The 25891-nt window shown below is 42.4% G+C and overlaps 1 protein-coding gene across 4 annotated transcripts in view; it reads right to left on the bottom strand.

Moving 5' to 3' along the window:
- The window catches only part of lef1 (lymphoid enhancer-binding factor 1), a 151227-nt gene extending 125575 nt beyond the window's left edge, over positions 1-25652 (bottom strand). For 2 of the 4 annotated variants that reach the window (XM_043674327.1, XM_043674328.1), the window contains exons 1-3: positions 24941-25652; positions 24461-24527; positions 24096-24232 (exon numbers count right to left, since the gene is read on the bottom strand). In XM_043674327.1, the coding sequence (XP_043530262.1) occupies positions 24096-24232; positions 24461-24527; positions 24941-25162 (426 nt within the window). In that variant the 5' untranslated portion in view covers positions 25163-25652. The remainder of the gene's footprint in view (positions 1-24095; positions 24233-24460; positions 24528-24940) is intronic. The other 2 variants (XM_043674329.1, XM_043674330.1) reach the window with 1 other exon arrangement.
- Between the last annotated feature and the right edge of the window lie 239 nt (positions 25653-25891).

The following is a 25891-nucleotide window of genomic DNA, read 5'->3' as shown; positions in this document are numbered from 1 at the left end:
ACAGTGGGTGAGTAGGTATAGAGTACAAGACTTAATGTCTTTCCCTTCAAGCCTGTGAGCAGGGGGCTGTATTATCATCCCCTTGGTTCCCAATAGTGAACAGTGGTCATGTCCAGCAGAGGTTCCTGACTGCTAATGGTGGTCACTTCCTAAATCAACACTCACTTTCCCATCAATTCCCATTCTATACCAATCTCAAAGAGGTTCTGACTAAAGGTCACCAACTTCAGAAAATTAATCTTCCATTCCTCTCTCCACAGAGGCCTGTCGAATCTTTATGGAACTTTGTATCCTGGTTTCAGACTTAAAGCATCTTTTTTTGACACACCGACACCTCTTACTTTCTCTATCTTACAATATAAAAGAGCAGTTAGGACCGAACTGGATTATTTTAGCTACCTGGTAAATGTTTTTCCAAAAAATAATACTTAATTTTCCTGTCATCTCAAGGACCTATACTATGGTTATATCTCCCACTAAACTTTAATCTGAAGAAGGGTCATACAGGATTTGAAACGTTAACTGTTTATTTCTTCACACGTTGCCATGCCTGCTGAGTTTCTCCAACCTTTATAGTGTTTAATCCCAACTCTCTTCCCATGCCCTGCCCTTTTTCTCAATTTTGGAGATTTACTCAATTTTTCTTTTAAAACTCCTGTTCATCACTTCTATAGAGTCATAGAGATGGACAGCACGGAAATAGACCCTTCGGTCCAACTCATCCATGCTGACTAGATATCTTAAATTAATCTTAGTCCCATTTGCCAGCATTTGGCCCATATCCCTCTAAACCCATCCTATTCATGTACCCATCCACATGCCTTTTAAATGATGTAATTGTACCATCACTTCCTCTGGCAGTTCATTTCATACACACACCACCATCTGTGTTAAAAGGCTACCCCTTGAGTCCCTTTTAAATATTTTCCCTCTCATCCTAAACCTATGCCCTCTTGTTTCGGACTCCCCCACCCTGGGGAAAAAACCGTGGCTATTCACCCTATCGCTGCCCTTTATGATTTTATAAACCTCTATAAGGTCACCCCTCAGCCTCCAATGCTCCAGAGAAAAGAGCCCCAATTATTCAGCCTCTCCCTATGGCTCATACGCTCCAACCCTGATAACATGGTCATAAATCTTTTCTGAACCCTTTCAAGTTTCACAATATCCTTAATATAGGAAGGAGATAAGAACTGCATACAGTATTCCAAAAGTGGTCTAACCAATATCCTGTACAGCCACAACATGTTCTCCCAACTCCTATACTCAATGCTCTGACCTATAAAGGTAAGCATAAAAAAAAAGCCTTCTTCACTATCCTATCTACATGCGACTCCACTTTCAAGGAGCTATGAACCTGCACTCCAAGGTCCCTTTGTTCAGCAACACTCCCCAAGAACTTACTATTAAGTGTATGAGTTCTATGAATTGCAGTTTTAGGAATGTCCAGCTTCTGAATGGGCCAACAGTTAACTGACCAAAGTGTATTGAGTGAAGTAGTTATATTACGATTCAGGTGAAGAATTAGTTCCCTGGGACCACACAGGTAAAAGTTCTTTACTTTCTAAATTATGACAAAGCCCCAAAGATATGTTGCTTTTCTCAGTTATTGTCACTCAAGTGAAAAAGCCAATTGGCCACAGACCAACACAGCAATAAAATGATGGCATTTTAACATTCATTCCTTACTCCTCTTTTGAGAAATAGGAGCAAAGGAAATTTAAGACTCATAACAAAAACATTTGCGAGCAGCCGTAATGGACAGTCAGCTGATGACCCCTCTGTATCCTGATTTGAATTCAAGTAATTTATGACAATTATGCAAATGAAAGATGTATACAAGTAATTTTTGCAAAGCCTCTCACATGTTTACATTCCTACATAAAAGACAGAACCAATTCTATCAAGTAGACATGAATGAACTGAAGATTAGGAGAGTCCAATGATAAGGGATCTGAATTAAGCTATACAACATCAGTGTGACCTCAAACCCCATGCACATCACCAACACATGCACATCATGAAAAGACACAGCTAAGAACCAAAAGACTGCCTCATTCCCGGTGTGTGTGTGTGTGGGTACTGAGGGAGAATAAAACACCTTTACAACAATTATGCCAGAGCAAAGATACGCCTGAGACACCATAGGGGTCTTTTTAACACTGAATGAAGGTGTAAAAATGGGTGACATTGAATCAACTACCAGTAACATTGCATGCCCAATTGAAGTGACTTGAGGGTTAAAGAAAATTGTTCAGAATGATGTGCAAAAGGCAAGCAATTCCATTTTAAACTTTTGCCCAAAGTTATAATCACCACAAAACTTTTGTCTTTCTCTTTATTAATTCTCAGGACATGCACGTTGCATTTATTACCTGCATATAGTTATTTATTACCTGTATATAGTTGCTTTTGAGAAAAAAAAGGATGGCTTGCAAGATTATAAAATACTCAGAGTTCGTGCATTGGATACAGCAGCTTTAAAATCTCGTGTCTACTTGTGTTTTCTGCACATTTCTATTGACAATGAAGGAAACACACAAATTGTTATGACTGCCCTGAATTGCAACTTTAGAGTACCTTACTTTATTGTAAAAAAAATGTCTAGAGAGAATCTAACCGTTTGCCCTTGATGTTCAGCAGCATTAACATTGCTGAATCCACATCCGCAACCATCAACAGGAGTCACCAAAAACCTAACGGTCTAGCCATATGGATACTGCAGCTACAAGAGCAGGTCAGAGGCTAGGGGTTCTGAGCAAGTAGCTCAGCTGCTGTCTCCCCAAAGCATGTCTAACATCTATGAATCAGCAGTGTCATGGAATATCCTCCATTTGTCTGGATGAGTGCAGCTCAAGAAGCTTAGCACCATCCAGGGCAAAGCATTTCCAATGATGGACACCCCATCCATCACCTTTAGCATTCACTGCTTCCATTAACGCTCAGCATGTGCCGTCTCCAACACCAGCCAACAAACGGTTAAATTTAAAACGAGAATCAAAACAGCCATATTAAGACATCTAAATGATGGGACTGTGTCCTGGAAAGAAGTTAGTTTCCCATCTTGGCCATACCCATCTCTGTCATAAACCAGAAAGGGAAAGGTTAGAGGTAGGCTAGGTTCAGATTTGACATTTTTTGAAGTTTTACATTGCACTCAGCCTGAACCCTGCCTTGGTGGGGGTGGGGGCGGGAGGGCGATCAAAACTGCTCTCCTCTGGCTTCGGTACCCTATAGTTTCCCCCCCTTACACTTCTGTGAAGCCCTTCTGCATATTGTTACCACAGCAGATTGCTACTCAAAGCAAGACATCGATATTATCTATCATGCTAAAGGCTGGTTAAAGGTAGGTTCAGTTTCACTAGAACTGCTCAGAATGTTAATCACAAAAGAAAAAAAGCAATCTTGCTTAAACAATAACACTACATGTAGGACGCTAACAGTGCCGTACCCGTGTGTGAGCTTAATCTCAGTGGGAAGGCAGCTGCAGTGTGTACCAGCTATACAAACACACATGCACACATACTAGACAATAAAAAGCAAAGCAACTCTTCTGCAAAAGGTCAAGCCAATATGAACAGTATCGCCAGGTGCAACTGTGGTTAACTTTATTTTCTGTGTTAGTGGAGCTACCTGAACGTTCTTATCTCTGCATATCTCAAACACACCAACGCACTACACCTCCTTCTCCCACCTCCCATCTCACCAACGCATCAGATAAGATATCTGCTCAGGTACAGATGCTTGGCTTCTGCATTGCAAGACACACACGCACACACACACAGGCGCACACAGGCACACACAGACAAGCGCACACAGACACACACACACACACACACAGACAAACGCACACACACAAACAAGCTCACACCCACAGTTTCCGACCATTCCTGGAACAGTTGATGGCTGAGGTAACTTTTCCTGTTCGGTTGCCAACCTATTGGATTCTCTCCTTTCTGCACCCAACAACACACTGTGTAAAAGTAGCTAGAAGTTACGTCCTGACTGCGTAAGGAATGTATGCAGTGACTAATTGCACTCAGGACATGAGCTCCCTCACCCTAACCTTATCTCAATGCACCACTGAAGCGTCACGGAATTGTGACAATGCAGAAAGAGGCCATTTGGCCCACTGTGCCTGTGATGGGCCTACCATATGACTAATTCATTTGGTGCCATTCTCCTGCTTTCTCCCCAAAACCCTGTGCTTTCTTCCTTTTCAATTAACAATCCAATTCCCCCATGAAAGCCTCACTCGATCTCCCTGTCCCCCAATGCACTCTTAGGAAATGCATCCCAGATCCTGGCCACTCCTGCCGTGAGATTTGGCCTCAACGCCACCAGCGCTTGCTTTGCCAATTACCTTAAATCTCTACCCTCTGGTTGTTAATCCTTCCATCAGCCAGAACAGTTTTTTGCTTTCCCCCACCTGCCCTTTCCAGTCCCTCTTGATTTTGAAAACTTTGATCAAATCTCCTCTCAAGATTGCGTGGGTGTCGAAACAGATGTCAGACTCATTCCTACCAGACGGGTGAGGTTAAAATCAGGGCTTTGGTATTTAAAGTTCCCTCAAATATTTCTTTGTTGTGTGCGGTCATTGCATTAGTTCCTTTAAGGTGGGTGCTTGGTTGCACTTCTTAAAAGGAAGACTGGAGATGTAGAACATTTTTGTTACAATGTTGAGTCTAGACCAGATCAGTGCTGGTCCAGCACAGTTTAGAAAGGTGGTAGTAGTATTTGGCTGACTTAGTCATGGAGATGTACAGCACGGAAACAGACCCTTCAGTCCAACTCATCCACACCGACCAGATATGCTAACCTAATCTAGTCCCATTTGCCAGCACTTGCCTCATCTCTCTAAACCCCTCCTATTCACATACCCATCCAGATGTCTTCAAATGTTGGAATTGTACCAGTCTCCACCACTTCCTCTGGCAGCTCATTCCATACACACACCACCCTCTGCGTGAAAAAGTTGCCCCTTAGGTCCCTTTTAAATTTTTCCCCTCTCACCCTGAACCTATGCCCTCTAGTTCTGGACTCCCCCACCCCAGGGAAAAGACCTTGTCTATTTAGCCTATCCAAGCCCCTCATGATTTTATAGATCTCGGTAAATCACCTGTAAGCCTCTAATGCTCCAGAGAAAATAGCCCCTACCTATTCAGCCTGTAGCTCAAATCCTCCAACCCTGGCAACATCCTTGTAAATCTTTCTGAACTCTTTTAAAGTCAATCCTGTTAAGGGATCATTCACAAAACACTGAGCAAGGTTTTAAACAGGCTTCTCTTCTCCCCGCTGCCATCCCACCAACCCAACTTCAGCTGCTTGCTGTACCCCATTTGTAGTGCAAGGCAATTTTACCAGAAGTGCAAGAAACAAGACAGAAAAAATAAGACACAGCTCTCACTAGCTCTCCCACTCCTTCCTGTGTGAGTTCTAGAGCAGCACTTCTCTACATAAAGCTTGCTTCAGTGATTGGAAATAAACTCGCCCAGCAATCTATGGTTTTAACTTAATGTTTGCCATTTACCTTTAGACTCAACTATTGTCATGTACTCTTGTTGACGTCCCCCATCCCTACATTATAAATGTGAGACCATTTGAAATTCTGCTGCCTTTGATCTAATCTGCCCGATGACTCACTCACCCATCACCACTGCACTGCCAGACTGACATCAGCCCCCGATCATGCATCACCTTGAGTTTATCATTTCCGCGCTTGTTTCCAAGTAACCTTGACCACGGATGCAACCCTCTCACACCTGTAATCTCCTACAACCACACAACACTCCCAAGGTGTCTCCACACCTCTGAATCCTCAGTTTTCAGTCCAACACCACCAACAAATCGTCTGGATTTCCCTCCACCTCACTTTCCTCCTTTAAGATGCTCCTTAAAACCTGCACCTTTCACCAACGTCTTTGGTTACAACAGCTTCCTGTGGGGCGAACTATCAAAATTTGCTTTCAAATGTTTTAAGATGAAGGGGCTTGGGTTGTGTAACAGTATCAAAGGGACTACATAAGTGCAAGCAGCTTCCTTTTTCCAACAATTACTACAGATAGTTGGCAGAGGGGGTGACAATGTGGATGGTAAAATATTGCTTTTTTTATTCATTCACAGGATATGGGCACCTCTGGCTAGGCCAGCATTTATTGTCCATCCCTAGTTGCCCAAAGGGCAGTTAAGAGTCAACCCCATTGCTGTGGTTCAGGAGTTAAATGCAAGTCAGACCAGGTAAGGATGGCAGTTTCCATCCCTAAAAGGCAGGCATTAGTGAACCAAAGGGATTTTTCCCACACAATCAGCAATGGACTATGGTCATCATCAGACTCTTAGCTCCAAATTTTGATTGAATTCAAATTCCACCATCTGCCATGGTGGGCTTCAAACCCATGTCCCTAGGACATTACCTGGGCCTCTAGATTAACAGTCCAGCAATAATACCACTAGGCCATCATCTCCCTGCATATGGTCACTTCCTTCCATTCATGTCCCTTTCTTTTCACATTATACTTCAGCTAAAGCCCTGATATTCCAACACTCCAAAAAGCCACACCTGACAACAGTACTGTTGACGGTGACAAGAATTCGTCACATTTACGTTGGAAAACAGGAAGTTGAACCGCCTTCTTTTTAAACTCTTTTCAACACTTTTCTCCTCTGTGTGTCTTCTCCTGATGATGTGACTCCTTGCTTGGTGGGGGTGGGGGAATGGGAGTGGATTTCTTGGTGTCAGTTTTGGTGTCAGGTGACAACAGCTGTATGATACAAGGTAAGTCACATCCAGTCATCCATCAGCTCACAATAACCTCACTTCAACAGGAAAGTGAAAAACCAAAATGGGTGACAGGGAATCCCAGTCCACAGCTTTCTTCTTTCCACTGTATTGATACTGAGGTGAAGCTAGTCAGTTAACCCTCCAGTCGTTTTACATCCATATTCTACAACTGCATACAATCATCTTTTGAGATTTGGTTTTTTTCCTATAAGTGATACGTAGATGGAAACAAGTCAACGGTAGGACACATCGGATGAGGTGTGCCAGGTGAATGAGCCCCAGTATGCCAGCACATGAGGGCACTCATATCTGAGTAAGGTTATGGCCCCTTCCAGAGCCTCCCCGTTAAAGATAATTCATCTCAAGTTGGAATTGCAGGAGACTTTCCCACCTAGCTGACCATGAAAGATGAAGGTAAGGATATCAAGGATCTGAAGAGTTGAATCGCTTATTTTGTGTTTTATGCATTAAAGGGTGTTTGGAACTTGAACTGGTCAAGGGAAATTGCTTGTGAGTGAAAGAAGACTTCAAGACGAGAAGACCATAGAATCATCATCAGGAAGTTACAGAGTTAACAGGCAAATGGCCTTTCCTTGTTCTGTAGTCACTTGTCGTGAGTCCAAGGGATGATCCTTCAAGATGCTGAATCATGTAGAGCGTGAAGCCATTTAGTCCAACAGGTTTATGTGTTTGAATGCCACTTATATCTTTTCTCACCTTTTGTTATCTCACCCCATTAGTTTACACTCAAGGGGACTTCGTAGTTTGTTGGTAGGGTCAGAAGGCCCAAATTCAAGTCCCATCTGCTTCTGAGGTATGGCACACTATAGATTGTTCAGAAAGATACCTGTCAACATATCTTCCTATTCTTATGCCAACCTCACTGATATCTCCAAATGTGGCTTAATGCCAAATTGCTGGTGAAAAGCAACCCTGGGCTGCTTCACTGTATTGCAGGCAGCACACAAATGCATCTTCCTATTCTTCTCTCCTTCCTGGATATACCTCGAGCATCCCTTTAAATGTGTCTACGCTATTCACCTCAGCCATTTCATTTCACATATAAACCCTTCTACAGAGAAAGACATTTCTCCTGAATTCCTTATTGAAACTGTTACTTTATGAAGTGATTCACTTCTGAATCCATGAGCCAGTTTCACCTGCGATCTGGACCTTTTGATAAACCCAGTCATTCTGGAGCACCTCACTCTGCACAGACATGGGGTCTCACTTTCAGTCAAGGGGTTTAGACTGTGGTTTTGATTTTGTCTGTCTTAAATGAATAAGCAATTGAGAGTCTTCCACCAAAAGAAAAGGGTTTAGTCCTCGCCAATCACAAAAGTCCCATAACATCTTCAGTCTAAAGAGCCTGATACAGATCCAAAGTGAGCAAAGTTAAAAATATTTGCTGATCTTAAATATTGTAACACATATTTAACAAAGTGTTGGTAATCCAAGGCCTAATGAATATCTGATAATGTAGTGATAGAGTCTCAGATTTCTTTTTGCAGTAGGGGCTTGTCAAATTGGACACAAACCTAGCAGTCTCTCGTCCTTCCTTTTGGAAGTCCTGTTGGGGTTTGAAGCCTGAATGCACCAATGTGCCTCAGCTCTGTCAGCCTTTGGCCTGGAAGGCTGGATCTCACCAGGGGCCTGTCATATTCAGGTGCCAAATCCCCAGTGCAACAGCCGGCCCACCAAACAGTCAGGCAAAGGGGTTTACTAAGGGTTCTCAGTCCCACTCCAGAGGCCTGAGCCCATAATCTATGCTGGCACTTTAATACAGTACTGCGGAGGGGGAATAGCTGATCCCTATTAGAAGCCCTATCTATCAGATGAGACATTGAACTATGGCCCAATTCTGCCCTCCCAGGTAGGCATTAAAGATTCAATGACACCATTCGAATAAAAGCATTGGAAATTTTTCCGGTGTCCAAAGCAATGTTTATATCTCGACTAACATTATTAAAACAGAGTATTTGATCATGTTATTTTCTTGCTATTAGTTAGACATGTAAACCACAACGTATTCCATTTTTTGACTGACTAATGAGAGTTGGGAAATCAAGCAAAAAGGCCTGCCAATCTCAGTTACCAAATTCTGCCCACACAGCGGAAAACACATTTCTATTCAGCTGGGTTTCACTTGGGAAAAGGGCTTTGCTTATAAAAATCAGGAGTACTTCTGCACTTAAAAAAAAGACAGGCCTTGGGAGTCACAAAAATCAATGGAAGGAGACAGAACAATGGACAGCTTACAGGCTTCCAAGGATCAACACTGAGGTCATAGGTAATTAAAGGTCAAAGATTACAAAGCATCACATAGGTTGAGTGTCATCTTATGATCCATGTGTAGATTCTACCTGCCTTGGTTCAAGTCTATAGCTCCACACCAAGGCCAGATGGAAAGGGACAGAGGACATGATGATGAGTCGCTCCACCCTCCCACACCAACACAGGAAAGACCGGACTCAAACCAGAGATAATCCTGCACAAAGCATCAACTCAAAAATAACAAAATGAGTTGCGTGTCAAACATGTGAAAGATCATTTTCCCTTTTATTCATTCATGGGATGAGGGTGTCACTTGCTAGGCAGCATTTATTGCCCCGAGGACAGTTAAGAATCAACCACATTGCTGTGGGTCTGGAGTCACATGTAGGCCAGACCAGATAAGGATGGCAGTTTCCTTCCCTAAAATACTTAGAGTAAAGGGAAGAGCTTTCAGAACAGACATAAGGAGAAACATCTTCAGCCAGAAAGTGATGAATCTTTGGAATTCATTGCCACAGAAGGCTGTGGAGACCAGGTCATTGAGTATATTGAGATAGGTAGGTTCTTGATTGTCAAGGGGATCAATGGTTATGGGAAGAAAGAGGGAGAATGGGGTTGAGAAAAACCTATCAGCCATGACTGAATGGCAGAGCAGACTCAATGGGTTGAATGGCCTCATTTCTGCTCGTATTCTTATGGTCTTAAGACATTCGTGAAACAGATGGGGTTTTCCAACAATTGACAATGGTCATCAGACTTCTGAGTCCAGATTTTCCTTTTTTTTAAATTGAAGCAAAATTCCACCATTATCAGGATTTGAACCCATGTCCCAGAACATTACCTGGGTCTCTGGATTAAAAGCCACCAGCTCTCCTGCCTCATCTGTCTGTCCACCTATAAAAAAGTGGTCATTACCATCTGGCTCAGGGGCTCGTGTATCAAGTCTAAGATGTTAAGGGTTGAGACAGACTGGGAGTGGAAGAGTCCCAGGGCTCTGATCCCTGAGTAAGGTTACGGCCCCTTTAAGAGCAAATTTTAGACAGAGAGTCTTTCAGCTTCCTGTTTTCCGATGTGAATGGAATGAATCTCGTCACCTTCGTCCCTCCTGTCAGGTATGATTTCTGTTCAAACACCAGAGTTTTAGTTGAAACTTAAATTTTAAAAGGGGATATGGAACAGGAAGAGCTAGATTGTATAATGTCACCCCATTCCACCACAGAATGCTTGTGTAGTAATCCACCCTGAAGCCACGGTAATACCAAACAAAGTAATGTGTTTATCCTGCTTTCACAGCTGATGGGCTCAGGTGGCCAACCTCACTGATATCTCCACACGGGGCTTAATGCCAAATTGCTGGTGAAAAGCAACCCTGGGATGCTTCACTGTATCGCAGGCACCATACAAATGCACATTATCATTGTTGCGGTAAACAGTTCAACCTGTAGTTTCTGTAAAGGCCTAGACGGGGTGTGCCAAGCCAAAGAGCATGCTGCATCCTGACAGGTTTTTCAACAAAAAAAAAATGAAATGGATAGAACTGGTCTGATATGATGACTGAGTCAGGTAAAGTGGAATGAATGTCATACTTTAAAATACTGCAAGTAATAGATTCAGAGTTAAGAGCATGGTGCTGAAAAAGCACAGCAAGTCAGGCAGCAGCCGAGGAGCAGGAAAAGCACAGCAGGTCAGGCAGCAGCCAAGGAGCAGGAGAATCGATGTTCCAGACATAGGCACAGGAATCCTGATGAAGGGCTTATGCTCGAAACCTCGATTCTCCTCAGATGCTGCCTGATCTGCTGTGCTATTCTAGCACCACACTCTCAACTCTAAGCTCCAGCATCTGCAGCCGTTACTTTCTCCTGAAGAATAGATTCAGTCAATGGCAAGGCACACCCAGGTTGTTTTTGAAAAGGTATGTTCTCATGTACACTGCCTGAAAGAGCATTGGAAGTTGGTTCAGTAGATAAATACTTGGAGGGAAAAGACCCTCCGAGCAATGTGCAAAGGAACTTGTTCGATTGTTCTTTTGCAGTGGAAAGATGGGTTGAATGGCCTCTCTCTGTGCTGATTTTGATTCCTATATCACCTACAGAATCCCAAAACCCCCTTCAATAATTCACTGTGATTTATCACAGACTAGTTTAAGCAAGGCTCTGGGAAATGGCATTGTGCTGAGAAACACTGGAGCTTATCATTACAGTCAACTTAATTCCATGGACTCATGCAATTATGAGGTTTATGAGATCTGATTTGGGACCGTATTTAAATTTACAATAACGAAAAGGGTTCATCTGACCAGTCCTGAACACTGCCTGACTACAAGCCTGGTTAGTTTGATTATTAAGAGATGACGAGGAGAAAGTGAGGACTGCAGATGCTGGAGATCAGAGCTGAAAATGTGTTGCTGGAAAAGCGCAGCATCCAAGGACCAGGAGAATCGACTTTTCGGGCACCCCTCCCCCAAGTCCCTTCTTCAGGAATGAGGAAAGTGTGTCCAGCAGGCTAAGATAAAAGGTAGGGAGGAGGGACTTGGGGGAGGGGTGTTGGAAATGCGATAGGTGGAAGGAGGTCAAGGTGAGGGTGATAGGCCGGAGTGGGGTGGGGGCAGATAGGTCAGGAAGAAGATTGCAGGTTAGGAAGGCGGTGCTAGTTCGAGGGTTGGGAACCGCCTAGGAACCCTCCAACCACAAGGGATGAACTCAGATTTCTCCAGTTTCCTCATTTCCCCTCCCCCCACCTTGTCTCAGTCAAATCCCTCGAACTCAGCACCGCCTTCCTAACCTGCAATCTTCTTCCTGACCTCTCCGCCCCCACCCCACTCCGGCCTATCACCCTCACCTTGACCTCCTTCCACCTATCGCATTTCCAACGCCCCTCCCCCAAGTCCCTCCTCCCTACCTTTTATCTTAGCCTGCTGGGCACACTTTCCTCATTCCTGAAGAAGTGCTTGTGCCCGAAACGTCGATTCTCCTGCTCCTTGGATGCTGCCTGACCTGCTGCGCTTTTCCAGCAACACATTTTCAGCTATTAAGAGATGACAGCAGGGTTATATTGTTTTATTTGGGTATTGTTGCCTATCCCTTTTTGGTCTTGAACTGAGTGACTTACTAAGCCAATGAGATCAAAGTATTCACATTTGTAAACAATGGCCATGGAACTGTAAAGCCAGTGGAGAGTCTGAGGGTCTCAAAAGCCACAGAAAGATGTTGAGAATTTCCAGTTGTAAACAGTTATGCTTTAAACTGCCCATTTAGTACTAACAGGAAAAAAGTGTTGGGATGTTAGGGATAGCTAATGAGTATGTCTACCCAAATCCATTGTTCAGATCGGTTGAGGTGGGAAGGGCAAAGAGGAAGCCATTGTGGTATGGGTCACAGGCTTTCCTAAAATATCAGCACATCTCACAGGCAGAACTTGCAGGATTCAGGAGACAGAGGGAACAGCGAGAAGGTCAAATGCTGCTATGGTTCATCGTGTCAGCCTTTGCGTGGAAGTATGTGCTTGAACTGAAAAGATCAAATTTATGAAAAATTGAAACAAAGTTGGAAGATTAATTTTATTTGCACTGAAGTGAAGATTTCTAAACATATTGTCACCAGGAAGTTCCTGGTGTTAGAAATTAGCAGACAGAAAGGAAAAGGACAGGAGTAAACCCTTTAAAATGGAAAATAATTTTGCATCAGTTCTATTAGAACTGAATGCCCACTGAGTGTGTTTATCAATTGTGCTAATTATAAAAAGTGGGTATTCATATCTGTGATTTAAAGTACAAGTTGCCAGAAAGGCAATGTTTAGTCAATAGTGTTTTTTTGTCTTCTTGTTACAGTAAATATCCTAAAACATTAAATCTTGATGTGCCACCCTCTCAACTTTTAACTCTCTATGGTGACCATAATAACACCATTTTGCAGTTTAGATATTTTCTTGGTGTATCTGGGCTGTCTGGCAGGTATGAGAATGGATAAATATGTTTAGAAGACTCCAAAACCAAATTGCCAAGAAATCTCAGAAACATTTTGCAATTCTTGGTGTGCTGTCCCCTTGTGGACATACCAACCACAACAAAGCCTCCAAAACCAAGTCAACAGCCAAGGCTCACGCTTCCACCTAGCAATGATGTTGATGCAACTCAGCAAGCTGAAACCAAGCAGCTATCAAGTGGAACATTAGTAAGGTTCCAAATGCATCCCTTCCAGAGTCATCCTATCTTTCCATCATTGGTTTGTGGTGTTATTCAGAGCAACATTAGAGGAAGTTCAGTGTACAGCAACAGAGCCATCCCATTATGTTCTTATCTTTTAGCATGAAAAAACTAGGAGAGGTTGTAACATACTAGTAATCTCACAGGACTAGCAGGCTCAAGGCCCAGTCTATTGCTCTGGCTTTGCCCAGAACAGCTGGCAGAATTTAAACTTGCCTACTAAGTCTGGACTATAAAAATATCTTCAGTAACAGTGACCATGGCAACTATCATTGACTGTTACAAAAAGGACTGCAGATCCTGGAAACGAGAGTCTAGATTAGAGTGGTGCTGGAAAAGTACAGCAGGTCAGGCAGCATCCAAGGAGCAGGAAAATCCTGCTTCTCGGATGCTGCTTGACCTGCTGTGCTTTTCCAGCACCACTCTAATTTAGACCCTGTTACAAAAAGGAATCTGGTTCATTTTTTAAAATTCATTCACAGATGAGGGCATCACTGGCTAATCCAGCATTTATTGCCCATCCCTAATTACCCAGAGGGCAGTTAAGAGTCAACAACATTGTTGTGGGTCTGGAGTCACATGACAAAACCAAGTAAAGATGGCAGTTTTCTTCCTTAAAGGACTTTAGTGAACCAGATGGGTTTTTCCCAACAATCGACAATGAATTCATGGTCATCATTGGACTCTTAATTCCAGACTTTTAAAATTGAATTCATATTCCACCATCTGCCATGGTGGGATTCAAACGTGTGGTCTCAGCTGCATCTCTGGATTAACAATCCAGCGATAATCCCACTAGGCCATTTAGAAATCATTGAATCCCTACAGTGTGTGAACAGGCCCTTCGGCCCAACAAGTCCACACTCTCTGAAGAGTATCCCACCCAGGCCCATTTCCCTACCCTACAGAAATGTGCCGCATTTACCTTGTCTGATCTACACGGCTCTCCTGACCAATCGCTGTTTGGCTAACTCTTAACTAGTCTTGAAAATGGTCTAGTAAGTCACTCAATTCAAGATTAAAAAGGGATAGGTAACAAATTCTGGCCTTGCCAGAAACATTCATTTTCATAAATGAATTTAGGAAAAAGTTGTTGCATTATCAACTCTGCCACAAGATATCAGTTTGGTCCCATCGCTATCTTGGACTATTTTTGACCGCCCCAGCATCGAATGAGTGCTACGTCGCCAGTGATACTACATTTCAGATCAGTTACTAACCAGGGATGCGTCCGGCAAAGCAGTTGATTTATAATGTTCCTTTGTCACTATTTGAAGAAATAACAGAGGTCAACATTCACTCAACAGTACAAGACCAGGTTAAGTGATTATTAAACAAAGACAAACTGTTTTCCAAAGGTTGATAATCAGAAGGCACAGATTTACGATGATTGGCAAGCCAACCACACGCAATGTAAAGAAACGCTTTATACAATAGATGTCTTGGATCTGAATTATGTGACCTGACAGGGCTGGTACAGATAGTCTGGTAGCTTTCAAAAGAGATTGGGATAAATACTTGAACTATAAAAAAAAATTAGATGCATATGAGGAAAGGGCAGGGAAGTGGATTTCTCTGAAAAATGGTAAATGTGGATTCAACGATGTGAATGAGTTTGCCTGTTCTGTGAATTCCTGTTTAGTTTGTGGGATCTTGCTGTGCCATGTTTGCCAACATAATTGACTACACTTCAAGATCACTTAACTGACATTGAAGAATGTTGATGCATCTTGAAGCATGGAAGGAGCTATATAAATGCAATATCTTTCTTCTTTTTGCACTATATACACGATAGTGCATTCCTGTTAGTGCGAAGGGCAAGGTAGGTTCAGGGAATACTGGATGATGAGAGAAATTGAGACTCTAGTCAAGAAAAAAAAGGACACATACACACAAAACAGAAATCAGGAATGCAAATGGACTTGGAGCTACAAATCTTCTCAAAAATTGCTAGGGTTAAGGAGAATCCAAAGAGATTCTACAAATATATTAAGGACAAAAGAGTAACTAAAGAGAGAATAGGGTCCTTTAAAGATCAACAAGTCCATCCACGTGTGGAACTACAGGATATGGGTGAGATTCTAATCAAGTATTTAGCCTCTGTATTTACTGCGGAGAAAGACATGGAAGCTAGAGAACTGAGAGAAGTAAGTAGTGATATCTTGAAAAGTGTCCCTATCACAGAGGAGGTGGAGTTGGATGGCTTGAAACGCATAAAGGTGGATAATGCCTCAGGACTTGATCGGGTGTTTCCTAAAACTTTGTGGGAAGCTAGGAAGATGATTGTTAGGCCCCTTGCAGAGATATATCTATCATTAATAGCCGCAGGTCAGATGCCAGAAGACTGGAGGTTAGCTAATATGGTGCCATTATTTAAGGGAGGTGGTCCGGAAAAGTCAGAGAACTATAGACAGGAGAACCTGACATCAGTGGACATAAGTTGTTGGAGGGGATTCTGAGGGACAGGATGTACATGTTTTTGGAAAGGCAAGAACTAATTAGGGATAGTCAACATGGATTTGTGAGTGGGACATGGATATAGGAGGAATACTTGGTACATTTGTAGATGATAACCAAAATTGGAGATGTAGTAGACAGTGAAGAAGGTTATCTCAGACTATAATGGAACCTTGATCATATGGGCCAATGGGCCAAGGAGTGGCAGAAGGTGTTCAATTTAGATAAATGTGAGGTGTTGCATTTTGCTAAGGCAAATCAGGGCAGGATTTTAGACACTTTAGAGTAGGGTCCTGGGGAGTATGGTCAAACAAAGTGACCTTTGGTTGCAGGTTCCTATTGCCTTGAAAGTGGAGTCACAGGTAGACGGGTTTGGTGAAGAAGGTGTTTGGTACACTTGCCTTTATTGGTCAGTGCACTGACTATAGTAGTTGGGAGGTCATGTTGTGGCTGTACAGGACATTGGTGAGGCCACTTTTGCAATACTGCATACAATTCCGGTTTCCCTGCAATAGGAAAGTTGTTGTGAAACTTGAAAAAGTGCAGAAAAGATTTACAAGAATGGTGCCAGGGTTAGAGGGTTTGAGCTATAGGGAGAGGCTGAATAGGTGGCAGCTATTTTCTCTCGAGCATCGAAGGCTGAAGAGTGACCTTATGGAGGTTTATAAAATCATCAGGGGCATGGATAGGGTAAATAACCACGGTCTTTTTCCCACGATAGGCAAGTCCACATTTAGAGGGCATGGGTTTAAGGTGAGAGGGGAAAGATTTAAAAGCGACCTAAGGGGCAACATTTTCACACAGAGGGTGGTGTGTGTATGAAACGAGCTGCCAGAAGAAGTGTGGGAGGCGAGTACAATTACAATATTTAAAAGGCATCTGGAGGGATACATGAATTGGAAGGGTTTAGAGGGTATGAGCCAAATTCTGGCAAATGGGACTGGATTAATTTAGGATACCTGGTTAGCATGGATGAGTTGGACCAAAGGATCTGTTTCATGCTGTACAATTCTGTAACTCGATATAAAGCTCCATATAAATAACGCTATTTATTTTACAACTCAGCAAATTGGTGCTCACTGTCCCTTTAGTTCTGTTAACAGCACAACAGTACATCCATTCACTTGATTAAGAGAGAAAGCTGTATCTCCTTATCCAAAACCTCCTGTTGCCAAGAAAGAAAACGCACTAAGGACAATAAAAGCTGATACACAAAACTTCAATCTGTAGATGATAAAGAATAAAACAGATGGTGTTGCAGGATGCTAACATCTCATGACATTGCAACAGACCAGGAAACTTGCAACACCTTTTAAGCATCTTACAACTTCATCTCAACTCCGAGCTGCAATTCTGCTTCACAACAAGCTTCAGACTGTGTGGTGTACAACGTCAGATTCTTGTTCAATGCAATTTCTTAGTAATAAAACCCAAGCTTCTCAAAATGTTCAATAACACCTAACAAGTGAAACATAAAAGGCGACACAAATTATTTCCAACAAAAACAGAAATTGCTGGAGTTAAACTTTACGTTTCAAGTCAGGTGACTCTTCATCAGAACTGTTCCCAACTAGGAAAAAGTGACTCTGCTGATAGGGTCACCGGACTTGAAACATTAACTCTGCTTTCTTCCCACAGTTGCTGCCAGACCTGCTGAATTTCCCGAGCAATTTCTGGTTTTGGTTCAAATCCACAGTTCTTTGTTCTATTTTAGTGTACAAACCATTTCCATTCCTTGTACAGAGTGCACACTCTTGCACTCAAATGGCACAGACTCGCTTCACTTTCCCCACAATTTGAATAAATTTGTTACTCATCAATAAAATTAAACAAAGTAAGACACAGTAGAAGCCTTTATTAAATATTTGCTTGTTGGCTGTAATGATCTAAAGAATATTCAGTGGGGACCAAGAAAGTCATACTGGAAAATAAGAGAGTTAATGTTTTGTATTATAGTTCTGCGGGATCTCTCTTCATTAGTGGTTACCCTGCTATATTTTCTTCTTTGAAGTTTTGGTCTGTCATTATAGCAAACCTTTGAAGCTCTGTCTGTCGTTAATGCTAACAGTAGGGGAGCGAGGTCGGGCCGACAGGGGTGTCGGGTCAGGACTAATGCAGGCAGCACCTTCGTGAAAGGCAAGTCAACAGGACAAGTTGGTTAGCTGACTAGTACACTGTAGTATCTTATATATTTCAATAAATGTTTCATGTAATAAGAAAGCTGCATAAAGGCAAAGAGAACACCCACATTTATGGGTTAGCATGATAAATCTATTGGTTCCTTTTACTGAATACTATATTGCCAAACAGCAAGAAAAAGATTAAACACCAAAAGAATCACCATAGCTTTCACTGTTCATAGTTAATACAATGAAGATTGCATTTTAAAAATTGAAGTAGCCTTGTCTAGCTAAAATGGTGTTTTACAACTAAGGGTAACCATTGTGATTTATTACTATACACAACTCTACTAAACACTTTATGATGCAATTGCACTTGATGGTAAGGGGATTAAAGACATAAACCTAGAAATTATGTTCTGCAATATTTAGTCACCAACATTTAATGTGAAAATGACTTTGTTCCCTATTTTAGCAGAGGTGTTAACCTACTGGAAAATAAATGGATTAATAATTCCACAATAATTCAATATGAATTAAACAAGTGTTTAGATACATCTAAATCAAAGTGCAACTTCTGAACTTTTATAAATGTATGTTTAAAAATAAAACCCTGTATTCTCCATCAAATTGACATGCTGTAACTTAACCCAGAATTATCTGCTAAAATTCTACCAGAAATGTGACTTGCTGTGGGAGAAACTATAATCACCAATATCTAAACAAAGTAAATAAACCACCATTATGAATATTACATCCTATTTTATTTTACAATTATGTTTCAGAATTATTTGATGCTGTTAGATCTTCCAAACGTAGATGAGTGATATGCAGGAATGTGCTGCATCTTTTCCTTTTGATCTCAGAACATAAATATTTCACTTCGGAGCAGATGTGATATTCTTTAACCCTTTCACTGGTTACACTGAGGAAGACACACTTATCTACTTCAAATTGTTTTGAAGAATTTTTTTTGTTTACAATGATTCAGTAAAATTGCTTGTTTTATATTGCTTCTCTGTCACGAGAGCAAAATGTACTTGTGCAACAAGGAACAAAAAGTGTTTCTTTAACCACCACCATCAAATAAAATCCTACGTGGGACAAAGGGAAGGGACCTGAGGAAAGCAGAGTAAGATATGCTTCTGATTGATTCAATGCTATGAAACTGCCTCATTCCCACAAAGTGAATCAGAATGTAGCATCTCCACAATCTGGGAGAAATTGCAAAGTGAGTCTTTGGAAATGTGCTTATGTTTGCTTGGCTACCATTCAACTGGAACCAATCACTAGCCTTGGCTGAACAATTCGACTGCATGAGATATCCTCAGCAATCGAGCTTGTCAGGTGTGCTTTCCACTGAAGGTTGATGGAAGTGAATCACTAGACAGTAAACTTGACTGGGGGCCCTGGGCGATCGTTCCGTCTCTGAGTCCTAAGGTGGCTGTGCCCAATTCTATCACTCTGAACTTTGCTGAGCTGGTCAGATGATATAGCATAACATAATTCCATCAAAAAGACACAACGAGATACGGTGTAAATCTTTTATGCTGTTCTGGTGTTTCAGACCATCTGTCTAGACCTAGAGAAAAGATCATTTCTTAGATAAAACGATGCTGCAATCTCTCCTGACAAGTTAAGAAATGATAACCAGTCTATCGAAACAACAATGAGGATAAAATTTATTTACCACATTTCGCAACAGAGGCGACACTGTTGGATGTACAAACGTAAGGCTCGATTGTACCCTCTCCAAGAGTCATCTCTCACCTCACCAATGTGGGAACAGGACTGGTTTGAACATGTGTTCACGCAGACAGTGAGAAAAAATTAAACTGTATGTTTCACTTTCTGATAAAAGTGAGCTTATGGTGAGAGAGACCCATCTCTCTCAACAGTTGCTACCTCTAATGGTTGACGATTAACAGTGTGCTTACCATAGAAGATGTGATGAGGCAAATCAGCTCCCTGATGTCAATATTATGATTACCATCAACGAACAGGCAGCTGCAGTACACAACGCAACAAGAACTTTAAATTGACCATTTAAAGTTTAAAGAAGTACGAGATAACCGTGGTTGAAGTAGAGGGGGCTCTAACAGGCAGGACACAGCACAGAGCTGAAAACAGCAGAACACAGGCAAATGACAATGCCACAATACAATTATATAGCACTTCTTATTGATAAAACATTCCAAGGCATTTGACAGACATAGACATCAAGCCAAACAAGGGAATGTTAGGACACGGGACCCAACACTTGGTCAAGGAGGTAATATTTAGCCTGTGTCTTAGACAGAGGAGTGAGATATAAACTGGATTTAGATTATCCGAGAAGTTAAGCCTTGGAGGGCTCAAAGCAAAGCCACCAAGGGTAGGTATAATGAAGTTAGGGTGGGTGGGCTGACAACGAGTCAGAGTTATCAAAACCAACAAAGTTTTCATAGGGTTGTGGGACTGGGAAATGTCACAAAGCCTCTGAGGAGTTACGTGAGGCTTTGGAGGGATCCGAAATCAAGAACACCAATTTTAAATTGATACATTGCCGGACTGGAAGCTAATGTAGGTGAGTGAGGGGTGATGGGAGAACTGGAATCTGGCACAAGTTGGGAGGGATCGTCAACATATGGACACGATAATCATAAGCTGCTGGCAAAAGTAACCATTTGCAGATTTTTGCTCTTGTGAATAGTGTAAATCAGAATTAGTAAAACACATGGGGCCACTGAACATTTGCTCATTCACAAGATTCTTTGAACAAGCTACATGAAATTGCAACATGTTTTTACCTTGCAGCATAAATCCTACCGCAGACCACAGTGAGGTCTCTGGGCTTGCAAAACATGAACCTGACTTTATTTTTGACTGTATCTGTTGCTCACTATCCTGCATCTACACAGCACTGTAAAAACAAAAGTCCAATTCAAGCTCTCTTCTTCTGTCAGAGACTGTTTACAAGAAGCTTACAGCTTTCCCCTTCATTAATGAGGGTGAGACACACATCTTCACTCCCCACATTGATTATCCAAACCACATCAGGTAATAATTGCATCTATCTGTTCCAAACCCTGAGGAGCGCAAAGCTCCGTTTCCTTGCTCTCCAATATTAGTATAACTTTCCACTTGCTTGAACAAAATTATCAAATGGTGATTTTACATCTTCTATGAACCAGGTGAGAGGGAAGACCCAATCCATTCATGTCACATTGTCACAAAGGCAGCGGAAACTGGCAACTTCAAGATAACCATAATTAAACCCAGTTTGGCAAAATTCTTTCCAAAAAAAAAATTTAGCTTTATGAATAATTTGCTTAGAAACAAAATTTGCAAATGTTGTGAACATTGGGCAAGCAGGGTTGAGGAAAAAAAAGCATAAATTTGCTCACTACAAGGTCAGGCTAGTACCTTGCTGCCTGACCTACTGAGTATTTCCAGCAATTCCTGTTTATAATTCAGCTTTCCAGCATTTGCAGTGTCAATCCTTTTGTATTAGCACCTCACGCAGCCAAACTAAACCAAAGCTCAATGTGTGAAATGCATTTGAATCCGTTATTGGCCTAACACCCCTATCTTTTTCCTTATACCTCCAACCTCTACGTAATTCATCCCCCTCACCTGTCATTTGAAACCAACCAAGGCATGTCCTGCTTCAAAGGCACAGTAGCATGTAAATAACTGAACAGATTCTACATTGTAAACACAGTGCTATGTGTAAATTCTGTAAGAAATGAACTGCAGACCCATCCATGATTACAACTGCATAATACCTGGTATCTCTTTGGATGCTTTCATATACATACACTCCCAATTGCAAGACACTCATTGTAATTAACATTTGCTCAGAAAAAAATTGCCAACATTAAGATGCAGATTTGAAGCTCTGGTTTTCAACTGCAATACAGGATTAGCTAGTCAGAGAATCAAGGACATGTCATATTCTAATGGGAAAGCTCATCAGGGAAAGACGTTGTGTAATTGTAAAAAGAGATAAACTCCGACTTGGCTGACAGAACTTGGGTTAGATTTGACTCTTGGTTTAAAAGGACTTGGAGTCAAAGAAACACCCATATCAAATAATGCAAAAAAAAAGGGTACTCCACTCCAATCTACACCTGCCTACACTCTAATTATAGGATGCTGCAAAATTGTGTATGCCTGACGTCCCAATTTCTAGTTTGGGCAGCAGGCCTGCTTGCTCTTTACCTGGCTTTGCCTGAAGCAGCATCGCAGACATACAGCAGTCACCAGGAATTAGGAATTCATGCAGGTAGAAGGCAATAGGACATTGGGATGCACAATGTTGCAACACTATCAAATATTGTGACATTATTGAAGTCCACATTAAATCAATGTAATTTAAACTGAAATCACCAAATTACATTACATTGGCTACACAGCCTTTACAGCAGATAATTCAGCCTAACAGATTTCTGCTGGTATTTACACTCCATACAAACCTCTTCCTGCTCTACTTCACCTCACATAACATGCAAACAAAACTTTCTATTCTGTCCTCCTTCACTTTCTTATCCAGCTTCTCTTTAAATGTATCTTTGCTATTTACATTGTCTATATCATATGGTGTGCAACCATTGTGAGTAGAGGTGTGTTTTTCCAGAATTTTTAACGTCTTATTGATGACCATTTCCAAGTTTTGAACTCGCCCCCATCAAGTGGAAACTTCTCTATCTCTACTCTATCAAATTCCTTCATCATTTGAGAGATCTCCATTAGTTCACCTCTCCCACGTTCTCTACAGGAAAGTGTCCCTGCTTGCGCTGTCTGTCCTGACGCTCAGAGCTGCTTGGTATGTATTTTTTACTCTAGATCACAAACATGCAATTGTGCCACAGTTGAAAGTGCTCTTGGTGCAACAGACATCTGTGCACTGTATGAAAGCTGACAATATCATGGTTTGTTGATAGCAAAGTGAAAACCAAGGCTGGGCTTAGAAACCACTCTGGGCAGAATCAGAAAACCCCTTGGAAAACAGACAGGCTCCAAAATTTACAAAACCATCCACAGTTTGAAGGAGGACAGAATTAAGGATGATTAAGTTAACGCTATATTAAGACCTCAAAACCTACATGGGCGCATGTCAAAGACAGGCATCAACAAAACCTGTAGGCCCACACTTGTGTCTCAGGCAGGTCTCTTCACAACTGTGGTATAAACCACAGCCAAAATATCATTTTTTTCTAAGGTTTAAACATCATAGCATGCTTTGCACCTGCAGTGAAAGTTTAACCCACATTGGCTCTGGATTGGAACCTTGTAGCCAATTTGCTTTGGAAGAAGCTTTGTGGTTTTTCGGTCAGCATCGCAACATAGGTAACCAATTTCAAACTGCAGATTTACATGACATCAGACCTGTGGTCATATAGCACTGAACTTAAATATTCTATTATAAAGAATACTTTCGTAACCTCCCTTGATTCCATTAAATCTTAAATCCACAGACATTCTCTTTTCCCCTTGGTGTTTTTTAAGTGTAGGATTCCTTCAGGCACATGCAAATAAAACTGCAGTCTGACAATCAGCATGCACTCTCCCAATGACAAACAGCAGAGACTCTGCTCCTAAATCAACAGACCTCTCTCACACCCCTTCCCCCTCAAACCGCCATCCCCTTCTCACCCTGGGGGATGGTGAAGAGACAGAGACAGTAAACAACTGCCCCCACTCGGCACCTTCTCAGTCATGTTTTTAGAAAAAAGCAGGACCCTGCTGGTTTGCACATCTTCTGGCCTGTTTAAACTTAGCGGTTTCAAACTGCCTTGTGTTTATTTGGCGTGCTCTGAGGCGGGCTAGCTTCAAGAGAGAGAGAGAAATCTCTGATCTACCAGAGAGACAAGCTTCTGGAGCTGCTGCTAGTCAAAACAATCCGAGGTACAAGAGAGGTCAAACAACAGCAAAAAAAAAATCATGTTCTTCTCTGAATTAGTTTTTAAAATCATTGACAAATAATTTTAACAAAATAAAAGTTGACTGTACTCTGATAGTTTCTTAAAAGGTGACGACGCTTAACTATGGGAAAGCTTAATGCAAGGAGAAATAGGGGTTGAGTCTGTTTAATACCCGACAATTACCTAATACCCCTTGGAACTGTACCTGTGTAACACCTCGGGTATGGTGGGGAGATGGGGTTAAGGGGAAGGAAGGGATTTAATACACTGTTGTTTACTTATGTCCGGCAGTACTCACATTTTCCTGTAAATAATCAATTAACAACAAGCAATACTAATGGAGTCTGGTGACTCACCGTTCTGGGCGCTGGAGGTGAGAGGGAACCGTTGTTCAGGTAAGGGTCGTTGTTCATGTTAGGCACCATGACATAACCTGGCTGGTAGGGGCAGTAAGCCGGACCTTTGAAGATCGCCGTATCCTGTCTCTTCCCTACTGAAGAGGGGGGGGGGGGGGGGTGGGTGGGGGTAGGAAAAAGAAAATGAGGGAAAGGGGATGGGGTTTTAGGGAAGGGCAGGTGGGACGGAGGGACAGGACCCAGAGAGAGGGGATGAAGTTGTGGGAAATGGGGTTAAGAATGGGTGACACCAGAAATTACACACACACACACATGAATCAATGAAATGCAAAAGTTGACTCGGAAGAGACGTAGAGTCTGCTCACCCTCCTCGATACTGGTTCTCGCTTTGTCCCGAAAGGGCTCCTCGTTAACTTGTGGCCGTCTGCCTACCTAGAAAGTCAGTAACAAGTAGTTTTCATACGTGTGTGTGTGCTTTTATAAATATACAAAGGGGAGGGAGAGAAGAAAGGGAGATGGAGAGGGGATGACTGTCCGCGGTTTCGCGCTGTCTGTGTGTCTGTATGAGTGTGTGTATCTGTGTGTCTGTCTGGCTGTGTATCTGTGTGTACGTGCTATCTGTGTATCTGTGTGTGTCTGTACCTATATGTGTGTGTATGTCTGTATCTGTCTGTGTGTGCTGTCTCTGTGTGTGTTTCTGTGTCTGTCTGTGTATCTGTATCTGGGTGGGTGGGTATCTGTATCTGTGTGTGGGGGGGTATCTGTCTGTGTGAGTGCTATCTCGGATGTGTATGTGTGTGTGTGTGTGTCAGACATTACTGTGTGTGATAGCCGGATAAGTTTACCTCCCGTTCGGCCGGGTTACTGCCGCCGCTATTGCTGCTGTCGCTGCCCGCGTTAGTCTCCGTCTCGTTCACCAGCGAGGACTTCAGGTCGGCCAGATCCCTCTCCTCGGTGGCGCTGATCTCCGCCAGGATTTTATCATCCTGCTCCCCTTCGTCCTTGAACGAAATCATCTCGTCGTTGGCTCCGAGCTCCGGGTCGCCACCGCTGTTGAGCTGCGGCATCCCTGCTTTCTGAAGTTTCAGCAGAACCTAATGATGCCTCCCCCTGCTCTTTAGCAATGTTTGGGGGCAAAACGATCTGGAATCTTGAAGGGAGGGGGGGGGGGGTGGGGGGAACTGACTATTAACAAAAAAAGAAGCCAGTCCTTTTGTTTTGTTACTATAAATCGTTACTTTTCAGAAAGAGGTTTCTGCCTGCTTCAGTGCAAACTATTTGCTCGCCTACTTTCTGCTTTCTGGGGGACTGAAGCTAGTTAAAGCAAGCCCAAGAAGACTAGTTGGGAGACAGCAGAGAGTAATGCAGCTCAGGAAAGAGAGAGGAAAAAAAAACAGGCTGGAAGGAGGGAGACTGGGGGAGATCAAAGCCTTGCCGCCAGAGTGATTGACAGCTCTGATCGACAGAGAAAGCTTTACAATTGTCCTTCTGCAACTCCTAATGAGATGCAGAGCAGCCTCTGCAGGCAAGGATCGAGGAGGGATTTTGCACACAGCAAGAATTGCACTCACCCCCATCCTCCCTCCACCCAATCAATGCACAAGAATAATTTAACCCCCCCCCCCCCCCAAACCCCCCCACGTTCTGTTTGTGCAGTTACACAGGGTCAGCTAACCCAATCTTTGGATTAAAAAAAACCACACAGATCAAACTGTAAAAAGTACACCAGGGAATTTTAATCAGTAAGCTGATTTAACCCTTTCCCACCCCCAACCCCACTGCCCCAGATTTAAAAT

This window comes from Chiloscyllium plagiosum, chromosome 32 (assembly GCF_004010195.1).
Source record: "Chiloscyllium plagiosum isolate BGI_BamShark_2017 chromosome 32, ASM401019v2, whole genome shotgun sequence".
Classification (NCBI taxonomy): Eukaryota; Metazoa; Chordata; class Chondrichthyes; order Orectolobiformes; family Hemiscylliidae; genus Chiloscyllium; species Chiloscyllium plagiosum.
This window is presented reverse-complemented; position numbering and strand designations above follow the sequence as displayed.